This window comes from Rhinichthys klamathensis, unplaced genomic scaffold (genome assembly GCF_029890125.1).
Source record: "Rhinichthys klamathensis goyatoka isolate OS25496 unplaced genomic scaffold, OSU_Roscu_1.1 h1tg000104l_1, whole genome shotgun sequence".
In the NCBI taxonomy this organism is placed as follows: Eukaryota; Metazoa; Chordata; class Actinopteri; order Cypriniformes; family Leuciscidae; genus Rhinichthys; species Rhinichthys klamathensis.
In genome coordinates, this window is record NW_026606643.1 from 2,579,185 (window position 1) to 2,592,383 (window position 13,199).

General features: G+C 40.0%; 1 protein-coding gene across 2 annotated transcripts; it reads right to left on the reverse strand.

Annotated features, from left to right (window-relative positions):
- Positions 1-335: 335 nt before the first annotated feature.
- mat2aa (methionine adenosyltransferase II, alpha a) lies at positions 336-11,478 on the reverse strand. Of its 2 annotated transcripts, XM_056253343.1 has the most exons (9): positions 11,220-11,476; positions 5,790-5,867; positions 5,584-5,706; positions 5,292-5,404; positions 5,054-5,197; positions 4,102-4,320; positions 2,462-2,644; positions 2,244-2,377; positions 336-2,046 (listed from the first exon to the last, which is right to left on the reverse strand). In XM_056253343.1, the coding sequence occupies exons 1-9, from the start codon at positions 11,308-11,310 to the stop codon at positions 1,944-1,946; spliced, it is 1,188 nt and encodes a 395-aa protein (XP_056109318.1). In that variant the 5' UTR covers positions 11,311-11,476; the 3' UTR covers positions 336-1,943. The 2 variants fall into 2 exon arrangements, with proteins under 2 accessions (XP_056109318.1, XP_056109319.1); XM_056253344.1 differs by lacking the exon at positions 336-2,046 and having other exon boundaries at positions 2,240-2,377; positions 11,220-11,478.
- Positions 11,479-13,199: the final 1,721 nt, after the last annotated feature.

The following is a 13,199-nucleotide window of genomic DNA, read 5'->3' on the forward strand; positions in this document are numbered from 1 at the left end:
TTTTTAACAAGCCGTTCATTCATAACTAGGCAAGATCGCTGTGAAAATACAATGAGCTCAGCGAGGAAAAGGGGCGTGGCTACATAAGGTCTATAGACAACCAAGAAATGAAACGCTTGATTCAAAAGATTTAAAAACATGGTACAGCCATGTGGCAGCTTTTTCATAACCTTTTCCCCATTATTGTTGGAGACATTTTAAGTAATGGTTAAAACAATGTGTACCATACACGGTTAAGATTTTCAGGTCCTATATTGTTTGTACCCCAACCATGAAAAGTGGAAAACCCACCAAATGAATTGTTAGAAATGGGAAATATCATAAAAACAACAGTCTTAAGGGTCAGAATTTTTATTCAGTTCACTGATATAAGGGACAGAGCCATCATGGAGCATTGAAAGGATTGAAATTTAGGAGTTTGCTGTGGATTCACACTTATCACAAGAGGGAAAGAGAGCAGGAGAACAAAGGGGAAAAGGGAAGGGGAGTGACAAAGGAAAAGAAACAATAGAAAAAGGCACTTCTACTCTTTCAGTAACCAGTCTGATGCACCAATCTCTGGAATTAAAACAAATATATAGTGCGAAATAAAAACAGAAGATGATCTATATATAAAAGACTGCAACCCAAGCGCACCCAACAGAGAGAGCATGTAAACGAAGCCGGTTTCTCTGTACAACACCGGCCAGACTCGCTTCTGTCTGTGGGGGCACCGGGAGTCCTGAACGTAAAGCGTGTGCGTGAGTGCGTGTGGACAGTCTTCATCTATCTGCCTTTACTCTCGTAAAAAAAAAAAAAAAAAAAAAAAAAAAAAGGTCACAGCTACCAGTGCCAGCCTGTGGCAAGAGCCCAAAGCTTTCTGTAGGACACCAAGGGAAGACCACAGGACCGGCACATGGGACATACACCATGACTACGGTGTTCAAGCAAATGAAAACAAGTATTCATTGTCTTTAAAAACGATTCCTTTCATGTACAAAAAGTAATAAAGGCAATCACACCTTGAGATCCTGGGCTTTTCTGTATCGATGCCAAGGCTCAAGAGGATCACCGAGCAAATATTAGGTTGATTTTTCAAGTATGGAGCGATTCAAGAGGCGGAGGCAGCCTCTCTGGGACGGCGAGGGAGGAGGGCTTCTCTGTAGCTACGCCCGCTGTCGCCAATCACAGAGAGGGAGTGCTTTGCCTCCGCCGTGGTCTAGTAGAATATCACATAACAGCTACCAGGAAGGTTAATCTGGAATCACCATTGAGACCACGGAGAAGGGGTTTTGGGGGAATGGTTGCGTCGCCAGTCCCGCAGACGCACAGGGGTTGGTAGCAGCTTCTGACTTCTCTGTAACACGTCAGAAATAAAACAACACGGCCTGCGGCGACCAGGGCGAAACCATCGCGACAGTACACATGTCCATGTAAAAAGTCTCTTAAAATTTCTCAATCCAATCCCTGCACTATGTAACTTAAACACATTCGTGTTGATTCTGACCAAAGATGTTTTGATCCCATTTGTGATGGTACACAAAGTGGTGGACCTGGAAAATGGTAAGCATTGGTTCTCTTAGTTGGTAAAACAAAAAAGTTGAGGGGTTAGTGCTTCAGCCAGCAATGCATAGCATCACAGAACAACCTTTGACCCCCATTTGTGCCATCACTTGATCTTTTAAGCAAGTAGGTAAGGAAGGAAGGGCCGAAGAGAGATGGGTGGAGAAGAGGGCGCATAAGTCAAATAGAACAAAAACCTAACAACCACCACAGATCTTTCGAAAACAACACAGCAAAGAACAGGGTTGAAGGGAGAGTCGTACGGGGAAGGGAGTTACCTTTGGGAATGGGTGTGAGGTTAGGAGTGAGGGGTTTTGGTACATCTCCCCCCTCCGGAGGGTTGAGTAGGTTTCTCTGTAATGTACACCTACCGCCCAAGGAAAGGAGGGGGGGTTACAGATTTAGTATTTAAGCTTTTTGGGAACTTCCCAGGGGAAGGACTCACGGCCAAAGTGGCCATAGGCGGCGGTGCGCTGGTAGATGGGCTTCTTCAGGTCCAGCTCTCTGGAATTGTACAGGAGACAGAGTGAGACAATAGCCACGCAGAAAGAAGGACGTTCAGTCAAACTCAATTAACTTCTCTAACGTTAACTGTGCAAGACCAAACTCTGGAAACAAGGGAGCAAATACCACAAAGTTGACTGGGGAACCGTCAAACCGAGAGGCAGCGGTTGGGCCGCCCCCCGAGGAGCACACTTTACCTGACTATGACACCCGGGCGGAGGTCGAAGTTCTTCTTCACGATGTCCAGCAGCTCCTTCTCGCTCCTCTGGGAGGTTCCATAGTGGAAGATGGAGATGGACAAGGGGTGAGCCACTCCAATGGCATAAGACACCTGAGGAAACAGGTAAATGACTAAGACGGTCTTATTCCTTCACCATTAAACTAATACATAAACGAAGGACTAGCAAATAATCACCTGGACCAGAACACGCTTGCACAGATCAGCCTTGACTAGAGACTTGGCCACCCAGCGGGCCGCATAGGCAGCTGAACGATCAACTTTAGTGTAATCCTTCCCAGAGAAAGCACCGCCTCCATGAGCACCCCAGCCTCCGTAAGTGTCCACAATGATCTTCCGGCCAGTCAAACCAGCATCTCCCTGTAAAACAGTATGAAGCATATAAATGTTTAAAAAATAACCACAACTGGGGAAATAAAAAGTGGTAAAATACATACACGTATACACTTTCGAAATACTCCCAGGGTTCCCACATCTATTGGCAAATGAATGACTATGACTGGATGATTGTTAAACAAAAAAAAACTGGACAATTGGAAAACCAAACCTTAAAACTAGTGCTGCACGATTAATCGAATCGCGATGTCAAACCCATGCGATTATATAACGCAAAATGCCGCGATTTTATATGAACACAGCATCTCTTCTTTTTTGTCATCCTTTGACTAGTGTTACATGATCCCGCTCTTATTCGTGCAAATGCCTTAAAACCATTTTGCACGACAAGTCAAAAGAGAGCGCGCTGCCTGTGAATGTCCTGAATGTGACTCACAGAAAATCGCGCGCCAGTATAATGCGCATGCACAGACCGGGTGCCAGAATACAGTTCTCTTTCGAGCTTGAACGAACAATAACACACAATTATGCCAAAATGTCGTTTTGTCGATTATCTTCATAACATAAGAGCAGTCTTATGATGGACGAAAAGAGTTGTGCTTGTGAGAGAATGAGGCGCGTGTGAGATACGCGTCTCGGCAACGGCTGCTCTTAAAGGGCCAGCAGCGAATAAAGCGTTCCGTCAGTAAAGTTAATCAAAGAACAAAGGGAACAGAAAATTACTCACTGCTCTTGACTAAAGAAGTTTTGTGGGTTTAATATGGATTAGTCTATATATATAATTTATAATTCATGCAGCACAGACTGTTTGATAACTTTATTCAATTTCTGTATATAAATCTGTATATAAATCCTCAATCCTACCTGTTAAGACAGGAAGGGCACAGGTAAATATGGCATTTATTATGGGTTTATGTGAGGATTGTTTGAAGTTCACTTAATTTAAAAGCTGTTATTTTTTAAGCCTAATAAATATTTTAAAAGTTGATAGCTTTCAATTGTATTGATGGAATCACTGTAATGTTGGATGGCTATAATTAACGTTTAAAATGTGGGGGGTGTCGTCATTTTTATCCAGACATCAATGGTTTATTGATCATTATAGGTGTTATCAATCATTTAGTTGTTGCTAGTTTGAGTTGAGAAATACACATTAATACACAGAATGATCACTAATCTATGTGTGCATTTTACTTTAGAACCAAGCAAGTTGACTCATGAAACCATTTGTTTATTATATCGCATATCGCAATCGCAATATTGACCTCATTAATCGCAATATGACATTTTCCCCAAATCGTGCAGCCCTACTTAAAACTGACCTAAAAATAAAATCAAAATAGTAATATAAAAAAATAAATAAAAAAAAAGACAAAAGAACACTGCTAAATTAGCATAAAGTAAAAAGAATTCAAGCTTTTCATTTCCATGACCGTGGGAAGCCCGTTTGAGAGAACTGCATAATTAGTTGTAGTTTCAACCTGTGGGCCTCCGATGACAAAGCGTCCGCTGGGCTGCAGGTGATAGATGGTGTCATCGTCCAGGTAGACGCTGGGCACCACTGCTTTCACCACCTTCTCCTTCAGAGCATCACGCATCTCATCCAGACACACTATGTCATCGTGCTGAACAGAGACTACAATAGTGTGCACACGCACAGGAAGCATGGCGCCACGGTCCTGCCTGTACTGGACGGTCACCTAGAGCAAAACGTAACAGCAAAAGATGAGCTGAAAGGTTCAGATCTCTTTAAGATGTAGGAACGCAGCATCAGTCCTACAGTAGTAATACACTACGGTTCAGAAGTTTGTGGTCAGTAGCATAAAAATGTTTTTGTTTCTGAAAAAAGTCTCACCAAAGCTGCATTTGTTTGATAAAGAAAAAGTATAAATAAGAGTAAAAGTTGGGCATTTTTAAGAACTGCGATTCTAAAAGTATTGCGATTCGATATTGCAATCTATTGCGATTCTTTTTAAACTTTTCAAAGATAAATTGTGCAGCTCTATTGTCTTATCTTTTTCTCAGCATTTGAGTGGCGAGAGGGCTTTTCAGTGCATTCATCGATTTTTTCTCCCAGCCCTAGTCTTCAGTGTCAAATGATCCTTAAAAATAATTTAATATAATTTGGTGCTCAAGAAACATTTATCAATGTATTTTTGTGGAAATTGCATCATTTCGTAAAGATTCTTTTATGAATGGAAAGTGTAAAAAAGGTTATTTTAAAAATTCAACTTTTTTTGTAACATAAAATATATTTAACGATCACTTTCAATTTATTGCATTCTTGCTGAAAAGTTAAAATTAAACTTTTTTTCATAAGTTTTTAATAAAAAGTTAATTCTTGCAGTAAAAATTTAATTTTACTGACCACAAACTTTTGAACTGTAGTGTATTTTCACCCTCAATTTCTAACATTTTTAGGCCTCGTCTCACCTGGGTCTTGGAATCAGGTCGCAGCCAAGGCAGGGTGCCATTGCGGCGTAGCTCGGCCATTTTGGCATTCAGTTTGTGGGCCAGGACGATAGTGAGAGGCATACACTCCTCAGTCTCATCAGTGGCATAACCAAACATCAGGCCCTAAGAAGCAAAGTCAATCCAGTAAAGATCTCATTTCTCTGCTCATGTGCAAAGATGCGAGTTGGTCTTGAAAAAGTCGTTATCCAGCTCTTACCTGGTCTCCAGCTCCTACATCCTCCTCACTGCGGTCAAGGTGAACCCCTTGAGCAATATCAGGTGACTGCTGCTCAAGAGCCACAAGCACATTGCAGGTCTTGTAGTCAAACCCTAAAAAGTACAATAAAATGCTGATTAAATCCAACCCCAGATCTAACTGACAGTTCATACGAAATAGTAAACCAGTACATTATGCAGTGCAGTAAGTTATGCAAGTATTATGTACACAGGAAACGGCACCGAGAGTAGCATGGTAGCACTCTATCCCTTGACATTTAGTGCCGCTATACCTTTGGAAGAGTCATCATAGCCAATGTGCCTGATGGTGTCCCTGACAACCTTCTGATAGTCCACTACAGCACGAGAGGTGATCTCACCGGCCAACAAGATCATTCCAGTCTTGGCGACAGTCTCTGCAAGGGCAGATTGATAGGGGTTAGGACTCCAGTAGCAAGCATGAGGAAAAGTGTGCAGGAAAGCATAATTCGACACTCACCACATGCTACTTTGGCATCAGGATCTTGTTTGAGGTGGGCGTCCAACACAGCGTCACTGATCTGGTCACAAATCTTATCTGGAAAAGAGGAAAGTGCTCCAACATTTAAATCAGCAATTTAGAGTGTAGCATTTAGGGTAAACGGGACTCAATTAGAGGTGTGGGATATCACGATTTTTCTATCATGGACGATTAAAATGTCACCACGATCTGCTTTTGAAGAAATATAGTAGTATCGTGCTTCAGTGCAGTCGATCAGTTGCAGTTGTGGCGTCTCAACATACTATACAACGGGAAGCACATTCACATCACATGCTAACGCAGAGGTAGAGTTACACTCACGGGACACTGCTCTCTTATATGCACTTTGACCGCACACACCCGAAGGGCACAGGCACTAAAAGCCTGTCAAACAGCGCCTGGTTACTGGACTAAGTTATCTTTTGCTTATTGCGCTAAATACTGTCAAATACACACAAAAACACAGTTGGTTATGTCTAAAGTGAAAGTAAATATGTGAATTTATATGAGTATATTAGATGCATGCCGGTATTAAAGTAACATCCTAATAGAATAGAAAACATGCTGCCGCTTGTCCTTAAAGGGATAGTTCGCCCCAAAAATGAAAATTCAGTCATTTACTCACTCCGAAGTTGTTTCAAACGTGTATTAATTTCTTTCTTGTGCTAAACACAAAAGATGATATTTTGAAGAATGTGGCTAACCAAACTGTTTCTGGTCCCCTGTGACTTCCATGGTATATTTTTTCCTACTATGGAAGTGACTGGGGACCCGCATTAGCCACATTCTTCAAAAGAATGTATTTTCAACAGAAGAAAGAAACTTATTCAGGTTTAAAACAACTTGAGTAAATGACAATTTTCATTTTTGGGGGAACTATCCCTTTAATTGTTAATAAAACAACAAAACAGAGAAAATCAAATCACTCACTGCTCTTGACTGAGAACTTTAATAGAAGCTTTAATAAGAATCAATGCATAATATATACAAGTCTATGTGGTGTTTTATCTTTATACATGTTAATTTAATTACTTTCTTGAATGCTACTGTTAAAAACCCAATCTAGCTGAAAAATTAAAGCACAGTTTATTTCATTTGCATATTATGTAGTGCATCTTTGTTCTTATATTTTAACAAAGAAAATGACAAAGATTTTTATCTTTCCCACTTTGGCCTAAATGTTTGCCATTCTTTTTTATTTTATATTTTGTTTCCTTGTAAGGCTGTTTTTAAAATAGGGAAATGAGATTGGCTGTAATGCTCAGTCACTTGCTAAAAAAGTAAAACCAACATGAAAAAGAATCTTGATAAAATCGTGATTTTCCTGCAAAAAAGATCGTGATATGATATGGCCCACCCATACCCTCAATGTAAACCACAATCGCCTCCAGTGATGGGCATAACTAGATTCCTGGATTGACTTATTGTAAAATAGCAGGCTTGCAATTTGAGTGTGACAAGGATGTGACGAAGTAAATTAAACGTATCTGGGCTCGAATTTCATTGCGGTACAGCGCATAATTTCACTAATTTCTGCAGGTTTCATGCTTACAAGGCAGGAAATTCCTGCAAACATTTATTCAATTAGCTTGTTGGTTGAATGAGTAAATTTATCCACAGATTATCAGATCAAATCAGCAAAACTTTGAGAAAATGTCACAAACAGCGAGAGTGATTCAGCGCTAGTGTCTTCTCTCTCTCTTTCAAAACGCGCTTCACATCACCACACCGTCTGTACAAGCCAGCTACAGACCGCGATACAAGACTTTCGGGCCAGCGCTCTGAGAGACGGGTTTCTATGCGTGCTTTTTCGCAGGCTTATTGCACTTAAATGGTCAGAAACGCACAAAATTGTCAGTCAAAACACCCGTCTTGGCGAGTATTCACATAAACAGTCAATGATATCTTAAGTTTGTTTAAGTTTTTAACGGCGTTAGCAACAGGGCTATTTACATTGCAAACAAGCTGTGGTGTCTTAAGTGAACACAAATAGTTGAGAAAGAAAATGCATGTGAATCAGTATTTTGGATCTGTGCTCTTAAAGCGACAGCAGCAGGTTTATTAGGCTGCTGTCAGCGTCATTGACGCTAATCAAACCGCATTAATAAATGTATTAATCTGCATTAAATGTATTCAATTTCTGTAGTATTCCTGTACCTGAATACTGTTAGAACTACCTGAAAACCTTAAAGCATTCATTTCAGTTGCATTATTATTTTATTGCATTTATTTGTGCTTCTTAGTTCTTTAGTAAGTAAATTCAATTCAAGATTTAAATCCAGCTTCCTTGTGCTGTGTTAAACTCATGAGCAACAAAATTACCCAGTTGTAAAAACACATTTGAGCATACATTTATCTAAGATAAAGGCAACTTTAAAAAAGCCCCCTCCCCCCTCAAAATAAGGCCATGTGTATAAATATTTAAAACTGGTAAGCCAATCATGTATTGGCAATGATTTCAGTCTCCTCATGTGATCATTTAACAAGGATACAGACAAGGAAGTTGCTATTGCCGCAGTCATCCAACAAGTGGAGCACTTTATTTTACTGCAGTACGGCCTCTGTAGTCGAGGCACTGGCAGGCATGCCCTCGCTGCCACTCCACTGCAGCCCCTGGAGTAAAGATCTATATTTAGGGCAGAGGTAAGCCAAGCTAATCAGCCCTCCCCCAACAGCATCTACTGAACTCAGACCTGCGCTGATCTCATTAGAAAGCACTGTGACGCAGTAGCCAGGGGCAGTGGAGCGAGAGGGGAAAGTTCACACCACGTGTACAGGTGCCAGTCAGTGATACAGTAGGCAAAACATGACCTGCCCACAAGTGTACTTTACGAGAGTACACAAATGCATGGCCAAGTATGTGATCATTGAACGAAGTAAACTCTTTCTTTGCTGCGGCGGTAACAACCCTCAGTTACCCAAACATTAAGTGTTATTGAACTAGCGCTTGCTTGACAAGACTCCTTCGATAGTCACTTCAAGACGGCAGTTGACTTGATAGAGATCACTGGCCATGTGTTTTTACAGACCCAAAGAAACGCAACTTTTGGTTCATTTACGTTAGCTTTGAGACTATAAATGTACTGCTAAATGTAAAGGACAACCTGCACTAACATAGCTGTCCAAATAAATTAGAGAACAAGAATTCCCCTCCCCCTAACACCACCTGCAAACAACTCAGAAACCCAAGGATTGTCATCCTGTAATCGTTTGTTTTTAACGCCGTGCCAGCTTCTCCGGCTATTTTCATCCCGAGAAAAAAATTAAGGTAAAATTATATCAGGTGTTTAAAATGTATTTTTGCTAAAAACTCTAACACTATATTTGGGTTAACAGTCAAAAACTTCGAGTTAACTGAATAAAAAAAGGTTTCTCACAGGGTTAAAACCAGCACAATCTAATAAATCATGCCTCGGTGATAAAAAGTTGAGACCGAAAGAACATTTTGGTGGATGATCTTGTATTAAAAACTTGTCATCCTGGAATGGCCTATTCTGCAATGGGTTGTCATCCTGTGTGCAAGGGTACAGTCAGATTCCAGAAGGAAAAACTCATTCATTTTCTCTATAGGGGAATAGATTAACATCCAACTTATAAACCATTAAAGACAAAGTTATAAACTCCCTACACTCTCAAAGTACTTAAATATTTGTGTATACGCAAGGCTTGCAATAACCATTTCTTATTTATACTGATATAATATATACTGTATATACATATACAAAACGTTGTATATTTCTCATTTGTCTTTTTGTCTGATTTTCAAATAGTTTGCAATATTGTGATTCACCTTGTAGTTGGTTGGTTTGGTTAATGGTTTATAAGTCTTTCACAATTTAGACTTTTTTTAAGATACCTATGGGGAAAAATACTTCTGTAAAAGTGGACGGGCACGGTTTCCCTCAATTATGGTCATTCCAACAGGATTTGAACGCAACATATGATGTTCAGGAAAGAAAACTGCATCTGAAATCACACACTTGCAGAACACATACTGGATGATCAGACTGTAGCCGAAGTAGGTGTGCAGCATAAACATTAATGGAAATACACAACATGTGTGCAATGACCAGTTTGGTCTTTGAACAGTGATGTAATAACTATTGACAAACTATTGACTCGGGTGTTGTTAAACAAGTACAGTTTAATCCCAACTTTCTAGGGGTTCTCGTCGTTCTTGGTACCTAACGTTATAGCACACACATGAAAACTGCCTCACAGTTATTTATCATAATCATTTCATAGACTCATTTTGTGGTCTTACGGAAATGAAAGGCATCAATAGGATGGGACCAATAGGACCTACTGCATAAGCTTAGATTCCCGTGTGGCTAATGTTCGCACACTGTTTTATGAATACTGCGTACTCATTTGACGTATTGCGTTAAATGCAGCGCAAAAGGCGCGAGACGCGTCGCAGCGATGGAAGACGTCCGTCAAGCACATATGTAAAATAACAAAACACAACACCAACATGCAAACCGCGAAAAAGCAGGCGTGCTGTGTGAACGACAAACTTTGTGAACGCAGGGACGCTTTGCGCAGCCTTCATGCATGTTTCGGGCCTAAAAGGTGCGCTGACGCAATAGTCGCGGCGGGGCAGTTGAGCGAGAAGGAAACTTTACACCACGTGCAGGGGTGTCAAAGACCAAGGACGCAAAAAAATACCATACAAACAGAGGCTTAGTGTGCGAATAAAACACATCGACAATAAACATTTAACGACGATTTCACCAGCTCGCGGTGACGCGCTTAGTGGACACTAGTCGCTGATCTCATAGGCCATAGAATGTCGATTATCAAGAAATGCATTAAACTGAAATGATGATTAATAATTCTTGAAATGGAATAAGTTCAAGCCTCGCCTTGACGAGTGAAATACGCAACCGGGCAAACCGGCAGAACAACAACACGCGCAGTCCGCATTGCACATGAACGCGTGTTCCGCGAGCCCGCCGATAACATGGCCACCACGCGCGCGCAGCCTTCAAACGGAAACATAATTGTTACGAGCCAATATATAGTACATACTAGTGTTTATTAATTTTCTAAATAAAACCGAGAATAAGACTATGAATGAGCCGTTTAAAGCGCTTATGGCCTATATTCGCAAGATTAGCTTTGGGCCGAAAATCTGGTGACTCCGCCGCGCGTGGCCAAGGAGACAAATACATCCCACATTCACGAGATCAGCGCACATTAACGAAAAACGCCTTTTACTGGTCACATAATGCGAGTATGATAAAATAGTCATGATGGCAAATGTGTTAGGTATAGAAATGCGAAATATTTTGCAGAAGCTATTAGCACGTGCTAGCTGTGTGGTATCGCGCTAGATCGTGTTTACCTTCGGCACGACCTTATGAGACTAAAATCCTATTGAAAACACAAGGATGTTGTGATACATACCAGGGTGTCCTTCGCCGACAGATTCCGACGTGAACAAAAAGCAGTCTTCATCAATCAGGGAGTTATGAAAGCCGTTAATTTGCCCGTTCATGGTGGATGTTACTGTTGCGCTTTTCTAAATCGGTGTATGTCTCTCGCGCTGGCTTCAGCGTGTTAAGATTCAGATTCTCTCTGCTTTTCAAACGTCGGTCTTAAAGGGATGTTTCTGGTGATGCTCTGCCGTGGACACGCTATGTAGACTTGACCTCAAATGATCACGCGAGGCGCCGGTCTTCAAGTTTATATCCCTCCCACTTCTCTCCAAACTCAAACGTCACTCGGGCGCGCCCCCGTCCGTCTAGCTGCCAGCCAATCAGAAACGACGTAAGGCCCTAAAACGGTGAGCAGACAAAAGAAGGCCCTGCTTTGTATACGACATTTTACAGAAATAGAAAGCATACTGAATGGGATTATTATTATTGTGTACCATATTGATATATAAACAAAACAAAACAAAGAAAAAAAGCACATTCCCATTCTTTGTTATCAACAACATGAAATGCATTAAGCATTACATTATGATAGAGTTTCTCAAAATGGGGAGTGAAAGAACTGCAGGGGGATTGTGAGTTGATGAAAAGCTAATGATGAATAGGCCTAATTAAATCATAAAAATATACAATTAAAATGAATAAATTATTTGAGAATAAAAACCAAAAAAATAAAACAATTGAACAGCACCAATGCTACATTTCTCTATGTCATAATCAATAATGAAAACAGCAATGACATTGCACATTCAAAGTTTTCCAGGTTTGAAATATATTTGTCTGGACTTTTGTCCTGATCAATAGTGAAGGCCACTATATATGATGAGATGAAGAGATAGTGTTCCAAAGCTATATCAGTGTTTACTAACTTGCATGATTATTCTTCTCATACACGGTGTAACCAAGAGGTGCTTTTGTCCCCAAATTTAGAAGCAACACAAATTTATTGGACATTTGCATGGCCATTCTATATTTTGAATATAGTCAAATATATATGGTATATGACACCCAATAGGTTTTTTTTTTTTTAGAAAGGAACAGTTAAAACAGTAAAAAGAAGAATTAGGGAGAATCAATACATTTTAAATCATTTACTGCCATTGTGTGAATAATATGTAATCATGTAATCCATAAAAAGTAACTGTAATCTTATGAGCATTTTAAAATGTAATCTAATCTAATTACAAGTAGCCTACTACATGTTTGGAATCTGATTGCGTAATCCAGATTACATGTAACCCTGTAAGTATATGATGAAGACATAGTGTTCCAAAGCTATATATCAGCAGTGTTTATAACTTGCACCATTATTCTTCTCATACACTGTAACCGAGAGGTGCTTTTGTCAGACTTCAGCACCTCTTTTTACTTGGAGATCATTCTGAAGTTAAATACAGATTTCTGGATGAAATGATTTTTAAATTTCCAGCACTGGAATTAGGGCTGGGCGATATGGCTGAAAACTGTATCACGATATCAGTGTTTCATATCGGTCGATATCGATAATTATTGATTTTTTTATGACCCATTTAAAATAAGGACCAGGAGAAAAAATATATTACATTTAAACATTTTTATTTTAAACTTACCCTTCCTCTGATTACAATCCCAAGACAGAAATGTCAACACAACCATGGAAAACTCAAATAATTAGAATGTAAACATAAGTCTAAATTCACAATCAGACCGGCAAACTCCTCAGAGTAAAAAAGGTGACAGTGGCGCGGCGGGACGGGGGTGGTGGGGGGTTGTGATCGTACGTGCCCCCTGCTTGATTTCTTTTTTGAGACATCACGGTTCGGTACGATTTCGGTACAATGGAGTAAAAAGCAAAACAGAAATATATTAGGCATTTTTATAAATGTCTTAAGCCTTGTATTTTTTAAATAAGTTTTATTAATAAAGGCATAGAACCAGTTTATTTATAGTGCACTGATAATAGTTTTATATA

Excerpts from the sequence above, each read along its gene's own strand:
- mat2aa (XM_056253343.1), bottom strand. The coding sequence starts at position 11,310 with ATGAACGGGCAAATTAACGGCTTTCATAACTCCCTGATTGATGAAGAC. Across the intron at positions 5,868-11,219 it reads TGTCGGCGAAGGACACCCTG|ATAAGATTTGTGACCAGATC; the intron begins GTATGTATCACA and ends CCTCTTTTCCAG. Across the intron at positions 5,405-5,583 it reads CTATGATGACTCTTCCAAAG|GGTTTGACTACAAGACCTGC; the intron begins GTATAGCGGCAC and ends TGTACTTTTTAG.